At 40.2% G+C, this 22,660-nt stretch overlaps 1 protein-coding gene and 1 long non-coding RNA gene across 3 annotated transcripts in view; both read right to left on the bottom strand.

Annotated features, from left to right (window-relative positions):
* Positions 1 to 1,446: 1,446 nt before the first annotated feature.
* Positions 1,447 to 2,422, bottom strand: LOC129767544 (uncharacterized). 2 transcript variants are annotated; one of them, XR_008741533.1, is made up of 3 exons: positions 1,900 to 2,422; positions 1,765 to 1,857; positions 1,447 to 1,708 (listed from the first exon to the last, which is right to left on the bottom strand). It is a non-coding gene; the product is annotated as an uncharacterized LOC129767544 (long non-coding RNA). The 2 variants fall into 2 exon arrangements; XR_008741532.1 differs by having other exon boundaries at positions 1,765 to 1,838.
* A 2,146-nt stretch (positions 2,423 to 4,568) lies between these two features.
* LOC129767543 (DNA-binding protein D-ETS-4) overlaps positions 4,569 to 22,660 on the bottom strand; it is a 59,424-nt gene continuing 41,332 nt past the window's right edge. The window contains exon 5 of the mRNA XM_055768557.1: positions 4,569 to 6,541. Within this exon, the coding sequence (XP_055624532.1) occupies positions 6,135 to 6,541 (407 nt within the window). The 3' untranslated portion in view covers positions 4,569 to 6,134. The remainder of the gene's footprint in view (positions 6,542 to 22,660) is intronic.

Genomic DNA, 22,660 nt, shown 5'->3' with positions numbered 1-22,660 from the left:
AACGATAATGTTTTAAACGTGAAATTAGTTTAGAATCTGGTCCTTTTATAGCGGCTGATCTAATTTGGTTCACTCTAGAATCAATGAGGTCAAATTCTTGCTCAATTGAGAAAGGTGAACGGTACTCGCGGTTCTCTTTAGAATCTTTGTGGAATAATCTTCTTAGTAAACGTTGTTTTGCATCTAATGTTTTATTTATTTCTTCACTATAATTTCTCAACCTAAGCTCGTAATCCACTTCATCATCCAACAGATGCGAAGCATACGGCATTTTCATTGTCATTTTGAAATGTTCTATATTATTTTCAAATTTATTTTTATTATAATGATACAGAAAATATTAATCTCTGGACACCAACAATACAAAAATAATTCACCACTACTATAATTATTGTAAAATTGTATATTGTATAAAAAATATATAAATATAATAAATATGAATAATTCTAATAACATGCATTTGGTAATGCACTTATTTCCAATTTAGAAAACGAAATCTCAATGAACCAACACTCTATGAATATTCTAGAAAAATAAATTATTAATTATTTGTATTTTAATAAGTATAACATGCAAAAATCTACTTAATTTTAATAAATAATTCCGAAAACAATAACTCAATAAACACAATGATCTGCCAGAATTATTCACTGTTTCCCCAAATCTGTTACTCAAATATCAGCTTTATCCGAACAAAACTATTTCGCAAGACGAAACAGAACTATATATAGTATATTTAAGTATTTAACGTATAACATACAACAAATTCACAATGAAAATTGCCATAAAATTGAAACTAATAAATTCACACAGACTAATAATGCCAACATCAAATGAAACGCGTAGGTTCGACATGAGTTGGGCGCCAAAATGTAGCGTGCAGAACTCCCAGCTACGGTTTCGCCACTGTTCCGGGGATTCTTTAAAGGCGAGTGGCTTAAGCGCCACGTCTAAGAGGACCACTCGCGCGAGATTTGCCCGGCAAAGGACCAGTCTTATAACTAGCCTCTGAAAATGGTTGAAGAATCGCTCGAACAGTGACTCTTTCCCCAAGTGTTTCCCAATAACGTTCCTATGACTTTTTGGCCGCCACCAAAGAGATCTGGAGGAAATCCGCAGATCTACCCGGGAAAAAGAAAACAATCAACTACCTTGCTGTCCACTTATCACCTCTCGCTTCAGGCGCAAAAGTGAAACTCCAACGTAAATCCAAACATGTAAATTCAACAATTATAGTATACCCGATACGAGACGCAAAACGGTTTCTCCAAAAGAAAATTAACCCAAATACATATATCTCATATAAACATTTATTCCTAACTATTTAACACAATACTTTCCCAATCCTAATGTCTACCCTAATGTGTCCCTCGTGCGTCTCCATGAATTTAACCGTATTGTTTATTCTTCCTAAACGTCTTCTTTTTCTCGGTGGTCACTGCATCATCATTTACCGTTCAATAAGAAATACCCACCCACATGCGCATGTTATAACGGGTTAGGGTACTCACGGTTTGAATTCAAACTGGCTCTGCCCGGAGTGCTGTTATAGCGTAGCACTCCCTTCCGACGGAAATGGCTTTGTCGGGAACTTTGACTCCAGATCGTGGGGTCAGCAGTGCGTCACGTTGTCCTCTGCGGTGTGCCGAGCCTCGAAGGATGTGTTGGTTCTCAGGAAATCAACCCTAAATAAACCGCCGTCGAACGGCTGTTCGACGCTATAAGTTTGGCTTTATAGTTTCAAAGTAAAGCTGATTTTTTTACCTTTTGGAGCTTTATTTCAAAGCACAGACACTTAACGAAACCTTGGTAAATTTGAATTTCTTCGTTAATTTTCCCTATACAAAAAAGCAACAACTATTACACATTTTAAAGAAACCGTTTAACACAGAAACCTACTTCAAAAACACACCGCGACGCGATTTCAAAATCGCACTCCTGCCTCTTCCACAGATTGGGTCAAAGTGAACGAGCAAAAAGTATGACGGTTGCTTCAAACAATTAACCCTTTCCTCCAGGAGAACAATATTTGCCGAAGCCAATAAGGTTCTTTTTGAACCGCGAATTTCCCCAGACCCCCAGTCCTACAGCTAAACAAGTCATAATTGTCCGCTCTTTGTTTCAAGGTTGAGTCAGCTAATTCTCGCGATTCTTCCACGAAACCTGGCTTCTTTATTTTCCTCGCGCATGAGTGACCACTCAAGCTAGCGTCGCTTAAGCCACTCGCTCTTGTATTGGTGTGGCGGAACATGAGCTTTGCCTCGCTCTTAGATGTTGTGTTGCGTACAACAGCACAACGATTTCATGCAAGTTATGAACATCGTCGTGTGCAATGATCGACGGGAAAAAGTCTGTTTCATTTGTACTGAGTACTTATGTTTCAGCAGAAGTTTGGCAAGTGTGATTTAAATATTTTAATTATATTAACATAATAATTCCTCCAACAAATAAATAAATAAATAAATAAATAAATAAATAAATAATAAATAAATAAATAAATAAATGAAATAAATAAATCTACCAAAAGTGGGTGAATAAATATATAAATAAATTAACTAGAAAGTAAGTGTATGTACAACATTGAAAATAATTACATTACACTTAACAGAATATTTACAAGAAATGTGAAACACTACAATACACAAATGTACACCTGTTACACCCCGTTGGAAGCGTTTCCAGGGTTCTACTATGGGAATATACAAGATCTGGAATATGAATTCCAATTACTCCGTAAGCAAATCACTGTTTCAGAAAACGAACATGTGCAGGATTGGTAGACAAAAATTTGATACCTAAAAAGAATTGACGGTTCGCTCGCATTTTCGGCGCTTCGGTGCCTTGTTTGTAACGTTCTGAACACCTCGACAACTGACGTGTGTTTTTTTTCTGAATATAATTAGAACAAGAATAAGCATCGAAATCGGCTCAGCAACGATACGATGACACTATTATGAGATCAAAAGATTTGATTAAACATCGTGGCGGCAGCTCGAAAATTTTAATAAATGATACTGTGTAATCTAGATTCAGAAAAACTATAAATAAATAAGCATCATAAAACACACGAATGATCTACAAATGTAAATGTAGTATTTGTAGAAAAAATATAAGTATTTTTTTCATGCTAATAACTACAGATGAGAAAGACATTCAACTCCTCTAGTACAGATGAAAATGTGGCAACACTGTATACAAATATAAAATGAAATTTGTTGGGAATATAACATGAAAACTGTTTGTATTCTTACATTACTTTACTGATATACTACAGACTTTCTTACAAAATACTGATAGGGGTGAAGCACTGGGATAATTTTTCGTAAAGGGGGGAATTGAGCAAAAAATGTTGAAAACTACTGGTGTAGATTCTGCGTACAAGGATTTCCCTAAGATTTTCAACTGGATTCAAGTCTGGAGAGCGAGCCAGTCAGTCCAAATAATTGAGTTTTTGGTCCCTAGTCCATTGCTTAGTTTCCTTGCTGGTATGAATAGTAGCATTATTTTGCTGGAATTGCACGGATGACGTAAAAACGGTAAGAGAGAGGATTTCAGAACATGTATGTAATCCTTGAATGATGTGAAAGCTATCTTGAGCTTTCCAGTTGCACAGATTCCCCCCCAAACCATGCACAAGCCTCCACCAAAATTCCTGGTTCAAAAATACTGTTCCTTTTTCCGTAAATCATGCCAATACCCGTTGCAACTATCAGGACCTTTCAAATTGAACTTTTTTCGTCACTGAAGATAACCTAGCGAAGTTAAAAGTAAAAAAAAAATTGAGGAACTTTTCGTTATGGTATATAGCAAAATGTATTCTTTCGAAAACGTCCTTTGTCATGACATACGAAGTCCCACTGTTGATTCATGTGAGCTTTGGCAAAACTCAGACGTCTTTCGATGTGAGATGGTGTAAGATTAGGAGCTTTATGTAAGTTTAAGTTTTTAGCCCTCTTTATGTAAGGACTTTTTACCAAAATGTGACGAATTGAATCCTTGAGGATTCGTCAAATAATTTAGAACTACTTGATCAGGATCGTCCAAACCGACGAGCAATTTCTCTAATTCCAAAATTTTCTTGGTGAAATGTAACGATTTGTCCTTTTTCTCTATCCGTGAACACTTTTCCTTTCGGCATTTTCTAGATTTATTCTTCAAACTAACCAAAAACAACTGAAAACGTAACTGGTTTTATAGAAACTTGACACTTGAAATACACAAAAACATTTGTTTACGCTCAACGCTTGCACACATACATATGAAAATAATGCATTGTATGACAGTTGCCAATACAGATACACTAGAATATAAATTGAAGTGTTGTTTGTTTACAATGACACCAAGCAGCAAGATCATACCCTGGTCTTGAACTACAATAAGTTGAGCTACAATATTCTTCGAAAAACGGAAATTTTAGTGGTATGTGGACACATGAAATGGGAATGATTCCCCCCAGTTCCACTACATGAAATGATGTAGTAGAAAGAAGCAGCGACCACAGTGAATTTTCGAAAGGTGTAATCTAATGGAATTTCTTTCCGTCCATCAAAACTCTCCTTCTGGTGTTTGGTTAGATCGTTTATTAATCATGATTAATAAAACTACATATTTATACAATGATTACATGAAATTGACTTTCCTGTACAGTTTAAAAATCTCTATAAATATCAACATTTTGAAATGATTAATTAATAGGGAGAAACTCTTATGTTAACATTGCTTCTCGATTAAAAGATCATAAAAACTATCATAGAAAACGTAGAGTTATCAATATCAATAAGGCACTTAGATCACAATTGATTAATGTGTTTTTGGAGTACTAAAAACTAGCATGAACATTTTGTGTTTGTAGTAATTAAAAAGTACCCTGCCACCATACTAACTATGCTACTTGCATTCTAGTGTTGGTAGAATACCAAGCAAGAAAAATCTCTTACGAAAACAGCAATTAAGCGTTATTGTTTAACGCTATGCTCGAAAAGTCTTCGATGAGAAAGTGAGCTCTAGGTTCTCATCGAAGACTTTTTACCTCTGTTTTTGTTTTTATGTTACTAAACACACGAAGAAATCGATCCACCCTGCAGTGGTGGTATCGATCCGTCTAACTATATTGCAACGATAGCCTAGTATTTTCATTCTTTACACTTTACACTTGACGTCTTATTTCTAGATATGTGACCTAACTCTACAGAAATCGATGTAATTTACCCGGAAAAACATTCAACTTAATTGTATCGTTCATAGAACTTACAATAAAAATATATCATAGATATATGGGACCAAAATTACCGACGACCAATCAGCGGCTCTGATTTACCACCTCTTCGAGGTTAGAGTCGCTAGAGTTGGATCACTCGGTAAGCAATACAGCAAAAAAAAAATTAAAATGCTCCGATCGTACAGACTTATACGATAGGGTTCCGTACGGAACGAGAGAACGCTCGCCTCTCCCGCCTCGGTATTGGTGCGTTCTGTCCAAGAAATTGCTCGCCGTGAAGAAATTACCTTCTTCCGGTGTTACAGTAGGACAGTGCGGCCACCAGCCCGAGATCGTTGAACGTTGCTCTGTGGTACTTACAAGCTAACAACATGCTACAACCTCACCGTAAGCTCTAGAACAAAAAGTTTGAGATTCTTAGCGATAGAGATTCCGCCTGGCTGTCTGCAGCAGCAGCAGCAGCTCCGTCGTACTGACGAGCCCTGAACCTGTCGGCAGCGCGGAGGCTACAGTCTACAGTCTAACGCTGGGGGTGTGAGTGGTGCTATAAATCACATCATTTTAAGAATATTATCCTCCGCGTCGACAAGTTAATACCACCTGTCGTCGGGCGGAGCTGAGTGCGATAATACAAAAGAGTGATTTCCTGGACTCTACAAACTTAAATTTATCTGAAATACACGCACACACAACTTGCTGCCAACGAACCATTTACTTTCCGATTAGTGTTAATATTTCCTCATTCATGCAAACTCGCTATCGCATTCTGGTAAATAACTTAGAATAGCTCTTAAAACTACAAACTCATACTCGCTGGTACCGGCACAAACATGTAAACTTCCTCAAACTCTCATTCCCACGCACTCTCCGTCTAGCTATGATTCGCTTGTGATGCTTGTCTTCCAAATTGATCCATTTACAGTGAGTACGGATGACAGAACTGGTACACCAACCGCTGCGACCGTTCGGTCTTCTGCATGATGCCCTTCTTGTAGTACTGCCGGATCGACCGGGACAACTTGTCGTAGTTCATGGCCGGTCGATTCTTGCGGCGTCCCCACAGCCGGGCGACCCGAACCGAGTCCTCGATCTTGAACACCCCCTTGCTGCGGTCAATCCAGCGTATAGCACCCTGGTGCTGGTCAGGGGTGGCCAGCAACTCCTTCAGGAACTGCCACAGATGGATGTGGGAACCACCCTGGCGGGGCTTAGTGGTTCCACTAGGAGATGTGGCGGTGGTGGCGGCGGCGGTAACAACCGAACCCGAAGTTGAGGCTTGCGCGGAAATGCTGCTAGTATCCAGAGGCATTTCCTCGTCTTCATCTGGAAGAGAGTTGGAGAAACAAAAAATAAAAAGTTAGAAAATGTTTCGTGGGGAAAGCACGATTAATTTAGAAGGCGGAATCACTGCTCATTATTCTATAAGGAGCTATTCTCGAGGAGATGAGCCCAAGATCATTTTCGCTGATGATTTCGCCAGAAAGACTCCTGATTCGACATGGGATTTTCTGTTTTTTTTCAAATTACAATGAATGGATCTTCTTTACATTCTTCTGTGTGAAACCAATAACGGACTAGAGTCATTTTCCTGATACTAGATTAAAGCGCTAGAAAGACTCATTCGTCCAAAAAAATAGAGGTGATATGCATGTATATCATATATTTGATTCGTTCATTTTGACAAATATGAAATTACAATGAATTTATTTTGTTCTCAGTTAGACACGAGATCTCATTAAAAGCGATTATTATTGTCTTTGTTCCATCTTTCAAATTGCTTGATAAGTTTTAGTTTGGAGCTAAAGTTAAATATGAACATTCAAAACAGAACATTGCTCTGCAATGAGCTTGTTTTGTACATATTCTGAGAAAGCATTCTGAAGTAAACAATTTTGCACATTAGTTCAGCACGATAGCAAAAAAATAAATGCCATTAAAGTGAAACACAAATTTTTGCATCACTCGAGAGTTAATCATGCAAATTAAATCAAATTAGGCATATGGAGGATTAAGGGTGTTATTGCATAATTTTATAGTGGTTAGACATTCCACCCCCCCTCTCTAAGGGGGGGCTGCCATACAAATGAAACACAAATTTCTGCATTACTCGCGAATTAATCAAGCAAATGAAACCAAATTAGGCATGTGGAGGTTATAGGGTGCAATAAATGTTTTTACGGTAGTGAGACACTTCACCCCCCCTCTATAAGGGTGGGGGCGTTCTGCCATACAAATGAAACTCAAATTTCTGCATTACTCGAGAACTGATCAAGCAAATAAAACCAAATTTGGCATGTAACGTAACGGAGAAACATGTTATTTGCAAGTGGTTGAAAAATCTTGAACGAGAATTGTGTCTGAAAATAATCTGATATTATAATGTCGAGTTTTGGTAGAAGTACTGGGAATTTTATAGTAAAAGGTAATTTTAAAGGGTAGATTAGAAGATCAATCAATGAATAATTCTGTGATTGGACCCATGAACAGCGCTTAGTAAGAAAACGTGGATATGATAACGAAAAATGAATTTTGGGCGGGACGAAGTTTGCCGGGTCAGCTAGTAACTTATACAGTATCTTGTCGACCCCTGGGGAATTGATATCGACCCCAAGGGGTTGATATCGACCACTTTGAGAATCCCTGATCTAAAGTGTATTTTTCAAAGATGACTTTTTGACAAAATTTTTCTAAACTCATTCTTTTCGTCAGACAAAATAATTTGGAATATTTTCTTTAAGATATGAATATTTTTCTTCTAAAATATAATCTAATAAATAATCTTCTTTGTAATGGTGTAACAAGATTTTTTTTGCAGGTGGTGAAAAAATAATGGATGTCTGATAATGATTTTGACGATGTATTTAAATGGAAATATCAAGAAATTTACATCAACAAAGGTTCAGTATCCCATCCTTTTCCTGAACAAATATGTCACCCTACTAAACTCGAGTAGACCGCGAGTAATCGGTTTTCTACCTTACTTACCTTAGATTTAGAAAATGTTTATGTATAGTAATAAAAATATAATTAAGAATTCGGCTCCTGATGGGTGCGAATGCTTGTGGGACGGGGTTTCTCCAAAGCCTTTCTAGCTGGGGTGATTTTCCGTATAAATGCGCGGAAAATCTTATCGCGATCGTCACGTGGATCGCAGATGGTTTTGACGGGGAACACTGTATATCGAGGACACTATGTGAATTCTTCCTCTATTTATTTCTGCTATACACTATAGCACTTTAACTACGCGTGACGCGTTAAATAGCTTGGGATAATAAAAAACTTGGTAAAACTATAACGTGGGAAATAAACTGGAGCTATCTTTATTCCGACTTTTATTCACGTTAGCTAAGCGGAAAACCTGCCTACTGTGTGACAGTAAAGCGGAAATGGTGGCCATAGGTGTGAGAAGAGTAGTTTTATAGTGGGGGGCTATAACATGGGAATATTTCATTCGTATTGCTTGAATATCGTATTGCTGATTTCTGCGAATATTTGATTTAGAACCTAACATAACACCGGCCACCTTGAAAATTCATTTTCAACAAAACTTAATTCTATGTATGTATTACAATTCAAATTATTCTTCTTCCTTGGGTAATGGACAAATCTTCGATACTGATCGCTTCAGTACTCCTCCTGTGGTTTGTAAGGTCACCACACGAATGATGGCATCAGGTCCGGGGTGGACCTCCAGGATACGCGCTAGGGGCCAGCGCGTCGGTGGAAGGCTGTCATCCTTCAGGATTACTACGTTGCCAACTGCAAGGTCGCAGCGTTTCGGGTTTGTTGTGAACTGCGTTTGAAGTTCCTTCAGGTACTCCGACCTCCATCGGTGCCAAAACTGTTGACTATGGGCTTGAATTCGCTGATAGTAATTCAGCCGATTCATCGGTAGATGGCGGATGTCTGGTTCGGGAAGTGGCTTGATCATATTCTTGATAAGAAAATGAGACGGAGTAAGCACGGTCAAGTCGTGAGGATCGTCGTTCAGAGGCATGAGTGGACGAGAGTTCATGCAACCCTCAATACGGACGAGGATGGTCAGGAGTTCTTCGTAAGAAAGCAGCGAGTCTCCTAGTTGTCTAACGAGTTGCTTTTTTGCCACTTTAACCGCGGCTTCCCAGAGGCCACCGAAGTTAGGGGCTCGTGGGGGAATCAGATGCCACTGTATTCCGTCTTGAGCTAGATATTTGGTGATTTTCTCATTTTCCGGTTCTGACTGAAGTCTGGAATACAGCTGATGAAGAGCATTCTTTGCTCCGATAAAATTTGTACCATTATCGGAGTAGATATGGTGCGGTTTGTTCCTCCGATACATAAATCGATCCAGAGCCATCAGGAACGTGTTGGTGCTCAAATCGCCTGCCAGCTCGAGGTGGACCGCCTTGGTGCTAAAGCACACAAATACACAGACGTAAACCTTTTGTGGTGCTGCTCGTCTGTGGGTGGGCTTCAGGTAAAGAGGCCCACAATAATCCACTCCAGTACAAGAGAAAGCTTCGTTAGCCGTAACACGGCTGGAGGGTAGTTGGCCAACAGGTTGTTCTATCGGGCGGGGATTTGCTCGATAGCAATTGAAACAGCTTCGGAGGACGCTCCTTATAGCTCTGCGACCATGTAACGGCCAGAATTCGTCTCTCAAAACCGCGAGAGTTACGGTGTTACCACCATGGATCAGCTTCTTGTGGTGATGCATTATCAGCAATTTGGTGAATGGGTGGAAGCCGGGAATGACAATTTGATGAAGAATGTTGTAGGATTCGGCCGAAAGTTGTAACCGGCCACCAATTCGTATTACGCCTTCGGAATCCAAGAACGGGCAGAGGAGCCGGAGCTTGGAATTTTTAGATACGGATTGCTCTTTGCGCAGAGCCTTCAGCTCACCGGGGAATACTTCAGCTTGCACCAATCTCACCAGGAACATTTTAGCAGCGTGCAATTCTGGGACGAGAAGCACTCGGCCAGAGATTCGAGTGTTCTTCGGTCGAGCATTATGGATGAAACGAAACGCAAATCCCACTACATTTATCAACATGTTGTATGACGAGAATCGCAGGAAAAGTTCGTGTGGTGCAGAAGCTTGAAGGGTGAGAACAGTTGCAGGGCGCTGCTCCAACTCTTCCATTGGGATCCCGGCGCTAGGGAAATTTTGTATAGGCCAACTTCCTTTAGGTTTGTGCAACCAGCTTGGTCCGTGAAGCCACTTTTTGCAGGTAATTAATTCGTCAGCAGACAAGCCGCGGGACAGCAGATCGGCGGGATTTTCGGTCCCTGCAACGTGCAGCCATAGGGACCCATGGGTTGTAGCTTGTATCTCGGAGATGCGATTCGCAACAAACGTTTTCCAAGTCCGCGGTGGAGACTTCATCCATTGCAGGACTACCGTGGAATCGGACCAAAAATAATTCTGAGAGGAACTCGGGTTCAAGGCAGCCACTACCTTTTCGAACAAACGGGATGCGAGAAGAGCTGCGCATAGCTCGAGTCGTGGAATGCTGATCGGTTTTAGCGGGGTCACCTTGGATTTAGAAGTCAGCAGATTTACTTCGACGTTGCCGTTGGCGTCCTCCGAGCGGATGTAAAGGCATGCTCCATATGCATCCTTTGACGCGTCCGCAAACGTGTGATACTCCGTGACACGAGTATTCGAAATGAATGCATTTCGAGAAACTCTAAAATTTGAAAGTGCGGGAAGCTGACGACTGAATGCTTTCCACTTACGGTGAAGATCTGGGGTAATTTCATCGTTCCATCCTAAACACAGGAGCCAGAGCTGTTGCATCAAGATTTTGGCTTGAACGATGACGGGGGACACAAGCCCAAGTGGATCATATAGCTGGGCAATCGTTGACAAAATTTCTCGTTTAGTTGGCACCGAGTCCTTCGGGTTGACGGAAACGTTGAAGCAAAGTGTGTCAGTTTCAGGTTCCCAGCAGATCCCGAGAGTTTTTATTGTTTCTTCAGGATCAAACTGCATGGGGGATCGGGTTCCTTGGAGTTCTCCAGGAATCGCTGAGAGTACTTCGAGGGAATTGCTAACCCACTTCCGCAAATGGAAACCGCCTCGCTGCAGAAGTTCCATCAAGTCCTTTTGTAGTTGAATTGTTCGTTCTACAGTGTTTTCACCAGAAATCAAGTCGTCCACGTACACGTCTTTCTTCACGACTCGGCTGGCTTCCGGAAAATTGGGACCTTCATCTTCTACCACCTGCTGCAGCGTCCGTGTTGCCAAAAACGAGGACGGGGCAAGGCCATACGTAATCGTGGAGAGTTCGTAGGCTTTGATGGGCTCGATACTGTTAAATCTCCAGAAAATTCTCTGGAGCGGTCGATCGTCGGGATGTAGCGATACCTGGCGGTACATTTTCTCGATGTCCGCTACGAGCGCAATTGGGAACTGTCGAAAACGCAAAACGATCGTGATCAATTCGTCCTGAACGACCGGTCCAACGAGGAGGGCTTCGTTTAATGAATGACCGGAACTCATCTTTGCTGAGCCGTCAAAAACGACACGAACTTTAGTCGTCGAACTGCTCTCCTTTACGACGGGATGGTGAGGAAGATAGCAGGCATCTGGGCGATCAACATCGTCATCGGGTACTTCTGACATGTGTCCAAGAGCAATGTACTCTCTGATGAAGTCATGGTACTGCGGTTTCAGTTCTGGCTTCCTTTCCAGCATTCGTTCCAATCGACGGAATCGTTGAAGAGTTGTCTCCTTCGAGCTTCCAAACATTTGCTCGAATTGTGGGTGCCTGGGCATGCGAACGATATATCGGCCAGAGTTGTCTCGAGAAACGGTTCGACAATAGAAGTCCTCACATTGCTGCTCATCTACTGAATAGTTTGTTCCGCTCACCTCCTCAAGTTTCCAAAAGCGCTCTAGCTGATCATCAATTGACGGGATTTGGGCTACGTGACAAGCTATCTTTTCACCCAAATTGTGGCTTTCCATACGGCCAGCCACGATCCAACCGAATACGGTTTCCACAAGTATTGGAAGATTGTGAAACAATTTGATCCGTCCGTCACGCAACAAGGTGTAGAAATGGCCTGCACCAATTATGATATCAATTCTACGGGATACGTTAAACTCGGGATCGGCTAATGAAACCGATTTTGGGATCTTCCAATTGGCAGTATTGTACGAAACTGCTGGGGTATCGCTGGTGACTTTTCGCAGGACGAGAAAATCCATGAGCTGCTTAAAATTGCTCACCCTGGATCGAAGCTCGGTAGTCACCTGGTGCTTAGCATTCGTGAGAGTTCCATCTACTCCCGAAATGGGAACGTTGACTGTTGTGCGGGTGAGGTGCAACTGCTGGCACAACCGTTCACTGATCGCGTTTGGCTGTGACCCTGTGTCCAACAGGGCTCTGGCGAAGTGCTCTTGTCCATACGCGTCTACTATTATGAGCACCACGGTAGAGAGGAGTACTCTCGTACTGTTTCCATTCAAAGCTGCGCTGGATGCGAGAACGTGAGCGTTACAGTAGGGAGTCATAATTTCGGTGGTGGCAATGGCAGTTACCACGCGGGAAGGACCAGGTGGAAGGTCAGGGTTGGCTTGAACTTCGATGTGGCCGGGATGAATCATCGAGTGGTGTCGTTTGCTACAATGTTTGCACGAAAACTTTGAACGGCAAGCGCGCGCAAAATGGTCGCTACGGAAGCAGTTACCGCACAACTTCTTGTCGTTCACGACCTTCAAACGACCTCTAACATTCATTCCGTTGAACACGAGACAGTCCATAAGCGAATGTCTCTGTTTTTCACAGGCGGGGCACATAGGAAACACCTTTCTGGGATTTTCAGTCATAGCGTTCGTACTGACACGAGGAAAATTCTGCTTCTTGATTCCGGAATGATGGCTTCCAGTTTTCGATGACGATGGACTGGGGCGGTTGATCATGATCGTCTCTAGCACTCGAGTTCTCTTCTGCAAAAATCCAACCATTTTCTCATAGGTCGGGTTGTCATCCGACACGATAGATTCCTCCCATGCACTGTGTGATGCATCATCCAGCTTGTCTACGAGTAATTCCATAAGAATGGAACTGAAATGCTCGACGGGCTCTCCCAACTGCTGCAATACTTTTGTATGACATTGAAATTCGTCGAGTATGCGGTGCAGTGCCTCAACTGAATCATTCGGGATCTTCGGGTATTTCAGGAGTGCCCGAATGTGCTTTTTCCTCAAAAGACTCTTGTTGGAATACCGTTTCACAAGCGTGTCCCATGCGACAGAATAGTTTGCAGCGGTGATAACGATGGATTGGATGAGATTCGCTGCTTCTCCCTTTAGAGCAGCGCGGAGGTAGTGAAACTTTTGCACACTCGATATCTCAGTTGACGAGTGGATCATGGAAAGGAACGTGTCGTGAAACGTGAGCCATCCATTGAAATCGCCATCGAACTCGGGCAGCGTGATCGTCGGCAATTTCACGTTCGATAGCGACGAAGGAGCTGGCAACTGCGCGGGGTTAGCTTGACCAGAGGTCGATGCCTCGTGCGTTTGAGGGGCGGAGCGCTTTGATATCAGACCAGCTTTCACTCGGAAATACCTTTCCTCGACCTTGGCTCTCAATTCATTATTTCCCAACACGAATTTCTCATTATCGTCCAATTCTTCGTACTCCGATTGCACCGTCTCAAATGATTCCATCAGTTTATCGATGCGCTCCAGTCGTAGAGGTACTTCGTGTCCATGCTCGTCTGGATCAAAATTACGCAGGAATGACTCCAAACGGGTAATAGAATCGATGATATTTTTCCGCTTCTGCTCTTTCGCTTTCATTTTCTTCTCGTTCGGATTCGGGTTAGGATTCGACATCGCGACGGCCGGTTCGAACACAAATGCACAGTCGACGAGCTAAAATGATCGAAAAGAGACCCAGCAGTACCGGAAAAAGTCGTAGGTGTAATTGGAATGGTACTCACCTTGTACCTCTTCCAAAGAGGCCTTGTATAAAAAATCAATCAGCAACTAGCAGGAATCGCCGGACAGAATGTGGATGATCGGACTGCTACAATGCGTCGATTTCAACAGGCAAGCGATGTTAGCCGAACAACGGGCAGCAGTAACTGGACAGCGGGCAGTAATACACTGATGATATGAATAGTAGCAGCAGTAAACGGGTGCTTCTTCAAGTGAAGCCTTGTATTAGTTGCGATCAATACAACTCGGATCGCATCGGTGTAAATCAGATGAGTGTACGTTTAGGAAAGTTGTAGCGACGACGGGGTTAATCTCTCTCAAAATTCTCGATTGTTTCGTGTTTGGATGCTGGGTATAAATGCGATGATGTAGCGGCTATTAACAACAAGCGACTTTCGTAAAGCTGTATACGATGAACACTCAATGTTGAGGTTAGTTGACCGTTCGTCTTAACGTTTGCGGGGCGAATCCTGTGACCTGTATCCTGGTCACGGCACCAAATGATGGGTGCGAATGCTTGTGGGACGGGGTTTCTCCAAAGCCTTTCTAGCTGGGGTGATTTTCCGTATAAATGCGCGGAAAATCTTATCGCGATCGTCACGTGGATCGCAGATGGTTTTGACGGGGAACACTGTATATCGAGGACACTATGTGAATTCTTCCTCTATTTATTTCTGCTATACACTATAGCACTTTAACTACGCGTGACGCGTTAAATAGCTTGGGATAATAAAAAACTTGGTAAAACTATAACGTGGGAAATAAACTGGAGCTATCTTTATTCCGACTTTTATTCACGTTAGCTAAGCGGAAAACCTGCCTACTGTGTGACAGTAAAGCGGAAATGGTGGCCATAGGTGTGAGAAGAGTAGTTTTATAGTGGGGGGCTATAACATGGGAATATTTCATTCGTATTGCTTGAATATCGTATTGCTGATTTCTGCGAATATTTGATTTAGAACCTAACAGCTCCTTTAAACTTATGTGCTCAGTTACATAAAACGAATAATACGAATTTAATAATAAAAAAAAAAGGTTCAGTACTACATATTTTAAAAGTAAATAAGTAATTTTTTTTCTGAATCAAAAACTGCCTTCGAGTCTGTGAATCTGGTAGAGATATGAAATTTTTCTCTGCAAAACCACAAGAAAGCAAGCGATAGAAAAGCATTTTCTATCATCACACTGGCACAGTAATGCCAGAAGTGTACCGATGAAAGAAACCGAAAATTGACTCTTTCCAAACCAGCTATTTCTATGTTTCTCTCTGAAAACTAACTCGAAAGTCAATTGAGTCAATTGGTCACTATTTGAATTGATAAGCACATGAATAGACCTCAAAGGAGAGTATGGCACGTGGTTTGAATGAAGGAGGGGTTATTCAATCAAATGAAAGGGATACAGTGAGAAGAGACCCATGTAGATGAAACATACCCATTCATCAAATCTGTTCATGAGCCCACGATACTCTTGTGAACAGAAGTGTTGTGAAGCGTGACTGATGTTTGGACTTATTGATGACATTTTCCAATCGAACGTTTACTTCTCGTGAATTCGAACATTGTTTCCGGGTTAAAAGTGGTGTTGAAGTGCAGTGCATTTCAAGCCGGATGGGAACACGGTACCGATTTGGTTCAGACTTTTTTGCTGCCGTTCTGCGAGAGGTGCTTGCTGTATAACAAAATTATTGGACAATTTTTCGACAAATTGTGTTTCAGGAGCGTTGAAGATGTAATTTTCTAAGAGATATTAAAAAACTACTTGGATATTCAATAAATTCAGTGTCGCTCTAGCTAGCGAACAATCATAAGTACGAATGTAGGCTGCTATTAATTTGACATTGTGTTGAAATTGGGTTTTATTGGCGAAACGGGGAGCTTCTCACTGCAAGCACTATTTTTTCACTAAAGAGATAATTCTTTAACTTTTTTTAATTGTCTATTCTCGCCGGCAATAATTTCGTAGTCCTACGTTAATAATACGGTTGTGTCTTGGACATCACCCTTCTGGTGTTTCCCCACGTTCATTCTTTTACTATTATCTAAGATGAGACCTGACAACTGGATTACAACAGGTCTTTTTGCTGTTTTCTGTAGAATAAACTTGTCATGCATGACTTTGGCATGAAAAAAAACCTGCAACTTTTTCGATCATGAACTGTCAAATCTGTCAAATGTTTCTTCTATTAAAGAAACAAACGTTCTCGTGACTCAGACTTTGTTTATTTATCTTTTTGACCCTAGGGAAATTCACCCGAGAAAGGTTATCTTTCTGCAGAAATCTTTGTGACGTTAGATTCCTGTTACACGAAGCCGATAGATGAAGGTATCGAAAATCCAGGAAACGTTTATTCGTAATATTAAAACTGGTCACCGGTTTCAGTAGTTATACCAAACTAACACAATTTGAAGCGTTTTTTCATCAAATCAGATTGAACACGGAGAAACTTTGGAAAATGAGCAAAACGAAACATGACAGCCGAAATATGTTCATTTAGGTATTTATGCATTGATCCTTTTGAATGCACTCATAACAATAGTTCCTCTATTTAGTAGATTATTATAACAAAAGTAACACTTTTTTCCCTCCTGATTGTTGGGTCTCGTTCGACATTTCTTTTGAATTCTTTTTGACAACCAATTTGAATCTATCCCCATGACCCAGGTGTGAAGTGGAACTTATTGTATTACTATTGTATGATTTTTCATCAAATAAATGGAAAATATTACAGAAATCTAGGAACTACTACAATTACTAGTAAAATGCATGATGGTCATATTTGTTACAAGCTTACAAAAGTGCGGAGTCATTGAGAGCCGAGCTTTTAGTCGGTTGTGACATTTCGGTCGATCAGAATGAAGCACTGATCTCCCATGATCGATGGACCGAAAACTTTCTGTGCCTTCCTCTGGTTACAAGGCGTTTGATAATTATCCGTTCATGCAAAAACTTTCATTCTGCCAGGGCTCATCTATCGGAGCAACTCAGGGCACTAGGAAGACAACCTGACTTACCGGTTAGAGACATCTTAGCTAGTCGCGACCCCAACCTTCAACTTCAGTCGCGACTTCAACCTTCTCTTTTTACCAATTTCTCAAAAGAAATGACATCAATGTTTGATTCATGCCCTCCTCAGCAAACCAAACTGTTTTACTCCCTCCATCCTAGTTCTGTCCAATCAATCTACATTGATGGGCGCAAGAAATATCCACCCCTATTTAAAATCAAAGTGTTCCGATTTTAAAAGTTTTTTGAAATTTTTCGGTATTCCAGTTAAGGCAGTATTCCAGTCTAGAAATTTGAAAAAAATTAAAATGTTTTTCCTTCATATTTCTGTAGTTTAGGCGTTCAAGAATATACTCTAGAAAAAACTTATCGAAAATCCTGTTATTTACCGAGTTAGAGCTATTTTAGTGATGCGGTATCTAACCTGCTACGGCCATAACAATGAACTTCAAACGTGTTTTTCTCGAAACTAGTTTTTTCGAACTGGCGTACACGATATCTCAAGTTCTACTGAACCAATTCGTGTCAAATTCATATGGATACAATCTGCAGGAATCTCTCTATCGCATGAACCTCTAAAAAATATTTTATTTAAATTTTACTATTTTTAAAACGTTTTATACCGCGTTTTGTTTTTCAATCTGCCGTCATTTTGTCAAAAAAACATCTTTTTGACTTGTCCGAGGTTCATGCAATAGCGACATCTTCACTGATTCAAAATTTGTTCGATTTTTTTTTGTTTCAGATAACCAGAAGGGCTGGAATCGTGTACGCCATGACACAACTTTTTTTTTAATTCCCTCACTTCATCAGCTCTTAACTATTCTAGTTATGAATATTTTTTCTCCGTTCATTTTTTATTTTATTGTTAAAAGATAGATGAACAAATAATGATATAATGGATGGTAAAAATATTCTTTGTTTTATTTTACGGAGCTCGAAAAAACGTCCGAAATTCGTGACTCTACACTAGAATACCCCCTTAATACTACGTAAAAGAAGATAATTTGTAATTTTGGTATCGTTGATTTATTTTTTAGAAAAACAAAAATGTCTTTTGTTCCTAAATGGGTACTTTTAGGATATGACATAAAAAAGTAAATAATTCCAAAAAGTAAATAATTCCACATAATTCGTAAATTTGTTTTACCGCGTTTTCTCCATCGACGCACCCTTCGGTTTTGACAGCTGGTTATTTACATTTGACACAAATATAATTTTCGTAGCTGTTTAGTCAACTTTTCGTGCGTAGTGACGTGTTTTTGATGCTGAGAAAAATAAGTAGAAAGCAAATCTCAATACACGTCCGAAATTTCTTCTAGCGTTAGTAGCCTCAACGAAACATTGTCGAGAAGCATGGGCCAAGACCCCAACACCTACAGAACCTCATGAAAAGTATGCCAAAGTGTTTCAATTAGTTATCAATGTCATGCTTAACTAATAAATAAACCAACTAATAAACTGATAAAATAAATGTTTGTTGACATGAAAACTGATTGAAGAGAATAATTATTTTGCATGGTTCTAATCATGAATGAACAATATATAACAGAAAGCAGAAACACAATTAGTGGTAAAATGCTTGATTCACACAATATGTTACCCAATGCGAAGAGAGAGTGTATTTTTCATCGTTTGTGGATCTATGTAGAATTTGACCATTTAATGATGAGCTTTTTTTTTGTAATCGTAAACTATCTGCGTATTATACTGGATTCACAATATTTCTATTTTGAAATACAAGAGTGAGATGCACAAGGCATCCCTTGGCCGGTGTTGCAATTCATTACGATCAGAGTTACACAAAATGCTATCAGAGTCACTCGATTCTTCTCATGGAGAATAGCTTAAGTAATGCACAATTGTGGAATATTTTTATCTGCTCCTGACATCTGAGAAAATGATGGTTTCATTCCATGTATCTCATATCAGATTCCTTGCTTGCGATTTGACACACGAAGACTCATGGATTTTTACTTTACACTGGGGACACATACTATTCTGAATCATATTCCGGACAACATCATATTTCGGACACTTTGTTCTAATATCTTGAAATGCTTAATGAACTGATGATATAACTATAAAATTAATATCACAATTGCTTCTTTAGAGTAATCTCTTGGTTTCATAATCATTTCATATGAGAACTACATTTGAATTATAACATAATCGGCAAAAATCTATCAACAATACTCACTATCGTTTGTGTTTGACGTTTGCTTAGCGTGAGCACGTAGAATTTACCCGTTCATCAATATTTAAATTTCTCCCGTGTTTCATCAGTTCTTTAACAGTTTACTGTGATTGCTTGGTAAGTGTTTAGCAGTTGAATATAAAATATAATCAAGTGTAATGTAATTTTCGTTAAAAAAAATGAGTGGGTTATATCTATGATATAACCGCAAGGTTCACGTGGAACTACCTTAGCTTAGCAATCATTCGTTTGTATTGATTAAATTCTTGATTGAATGAAACAGTTTCCAAATTCAATTGAGTTCAATATATTTGCTCTGTGAGTGAAAAAAATGAACAAATGCCGTGTAAAGTCAATTCATTTATTGTGATTGATTGTTCTTCGTTACAAGTAAATTTAATGACGGACCTTTTACGTTTGGTATGATGACTAGAACAAAATATATGTACGGAAGTATTATCACACGTTTGATGAACCAGCCTAAGGCTGAAAATCTTTCCAATAAAGACAAAAAAAAATTATCAAACGATTATTTTATTTTACATTTCCCTCTGAAGTTTACATCCCAAAAGTGTACATACTTCTCGAATCTCGAATTTGCTTGAAACTGGGAAGTTCATTCGCTTCTAGTGTCTGCACGATTTTCCCAGGTTCCTAAGTTTAGAAGATCATGTTAGGACAGACATATTCCACTCTGCACAAAGGCAAGCGAGGACAAAAGTACTCGCAGTTTGCATTTATTTGCAGAGCCGATTTCCCCAGAAACCTCGGTTTTGAAGTCTGTGTTAGGGAAACACATTTCAATCGGAACAAAAATACCCCCGATTTGTATGAATTCGCAATGCCGATTTCCCCACGCTTCATGGATTTGAAGTCTGTGTTAGGGAAACACATTCCAGTCGGAACAAAAATACCCCCGACTTGCATGAATTTGAAATACCGATTCCTCCAGGCACCTTGGTTTAGAAATCTCTATTAGGGAACACATTTCGGTAGGAACAAAAGCTCCCCCTACTTTCGTGTGTTCTTTTTCTTCTTTTTGGCTTCAAGAGGGTTTAAACTTTTCAGTTCACTCGCCTCTAGGCTCTTTCGTGTGTTTGCAATGCCGATTTCACTGTTTGGTTTTAAAGTCTGTGTTAGGGAACATTTTTCGATGAGAACAAAAGTCCCCCTACTTTCAAGTATTTGCAATGCCGATTTCCCCAAGGCTGCTTGATTTTGATGGCTGTGTTAGGGAAACCATAAATCGGGCCAATCAAAACGATGCAGTTAGGGCGTTTAGATAACGCCTAATATTTTACAGTTATTCAATTGTTTATCTAATGAAAAACAACATTTTGTTAGTTGCGATAGATGCGTAGAAATATTCCCTATCAAGTGATGCAAACATCTCGAGCTATAAGCATTCGAAATCTTTCATTTTTTCCTGCATGTTCTGTGTTTAGGTTTTCATTTTACCCTCCATATATTCCGGTTAGACGTAGTCCCACGTCAAAATTACAAAATAAAGTGTCCGAATTTTGAATTCAATCTGTCCAAAATTTGATTTCGTGTCCGAAGTTTGATTTTTATTCGATTCATTTGAAAAGCATTTTATTCGATGATTTTTTTATGTTTTCAATCAAATAGGTACCAAAGTAGAAAGCTCAAAAGCACATTGAACTAATTTATTAATAATATCAAGCAAATAATACCTGTGCATAAAGCTTAGACCTGTTTCCTGCATCATATGCCTTAAGCGTCCGAAATATGATTCAGAACGGTACATTCATAAACCCGTTCCATCTTATTAAAGGTTAGCAAACCCACCAAATTAGAATTTGCAGCTATGATCAAAACAATGATTCTGAAGAATGTTCAATCAATACTGTGGACACCTAAAAAAAACAAAAAAAAACAAAACGGGGAAAATGAATGTAAACAACAAATACAGCCTACAAAGTGATTATCGTAATCAAAGTAAAAGGTGATCTTGCATTTTTTTCGCCTGCCCACCTCTTCTCACCGCTCGAGTGGACAAATGGATGTGGACAGTACCCAAGAAAGCACGAAGAAGACAAAGAAGACGAAGAGCCAAAGTGCGCTATTACATGTCCACTGCGCTGTTTGTGGTTTGTGTGGGGCATAGAGCTGAGCGGTCCGTACAAGTTTTGAGTGTGCGAGCTTCGAGGAGAAAGCCCCCAAACCGAACGAACGACGACCAAACGGCCTCGACTTCGGAGCGGTGGAGAAAAGCGATTTTTATAACGATAAAGGTAACCCTCAAGGACGTTCGGTTGATTGGATGGACTGGTCCCCTCCAAGATACCTTGGGGGGCTACCCAAACCCGCTCTTACATATGCCGGGTTTCTTCTTTCTACGGAAATCGGAGACAGACAACGGGACGTGATGCGGTTGCCCATGTGTGCGCGCCATTTCAAGCAGCCACTCCAGTAACCACATTCGGAAAAAAACGGGTTTGTGCGAATCGCGCAGATCGCGTTGGAAGAGAAATAGGAAAAAGTTATGGTAATACACCTTTCCTTTTTCTTTCTTTCGGATTTGCATTCGCGAACGGAGATTTGCATTCGCGCTCTGGATGCTGGGGAATCTCGTCCCGAGAGGAGATAAGGCGGCAATCCAGTAATTATCAAATCATTGTTTACACTGTCAATGAAGCGCTTCGAACGGAATAATTCAACACGAACACACACACAAACAAAACCGTCTAAGATTGGTTATTGAGGTCTATCGCCGAGCGGCGTGTAAATGTCAACAAACAAGCGGGGATTATATGAAAATAATTTTTTGCGCATCACATTCATAGGCCAAATTTCGAAATAAGCGCCCCAAGATTTCACACGTTTCAAGGTAGCGCAGCACCAACAACCGAAGTTGCGAATCGATGAAGTCATATCCATCCCTGTCACCTCTGCTTGCGTGGCCCCGCGCCTGTTGACGCACGCGTTAACAAACGCCGAACTATGGGATTTCAGGCGGACAAAAATCGGAGAAGTAACTTTCATCGATCTGTTTTTCTACATTTCCTATAGAAAGTAGACACTTTAACTAAGAAAAGGCCCTTTAAAATCCTTGCTTGTTTGTGGGTGTGTGTTTTTTTTTTTGTTTTTTTTTCATAAAAAATGGTACCCAACTCCAGGAAGTTAGTGACAGAGCTTCTTCGAGATGGGTGTGAGCGGAGGGAAAAGAAAAAAAGATCAAAATTTCAGGACTGTAGCAGAAACTATACCCGAGATATCGAGAAATGAAGATGATAAACTGCAAAAAAATTATATTTGTCGAAAAAAAAATTCCGTCTGA

Source organism: Toxorhynchites rutilus, chromosome 2, assembly GCF_029784135.1.
Source record: "Toxorhynchites rutilus septentrionalis strain SRP chromosome 2, ASM2978413v1, whole genome shotgun sequence".
Classification (NCBI taxonomy): domain Eukaryota; kingdom Metazoa; phylum Arthropoda; class Insecta; order Diptera; family Culicidae; genus Toxorhynchites; species Toxorhynchites rutilus.
Note: the sequence above shows the minus strand (reverse complement) of the source record. Positions and strands in the feature narration are given on the sequence as shown.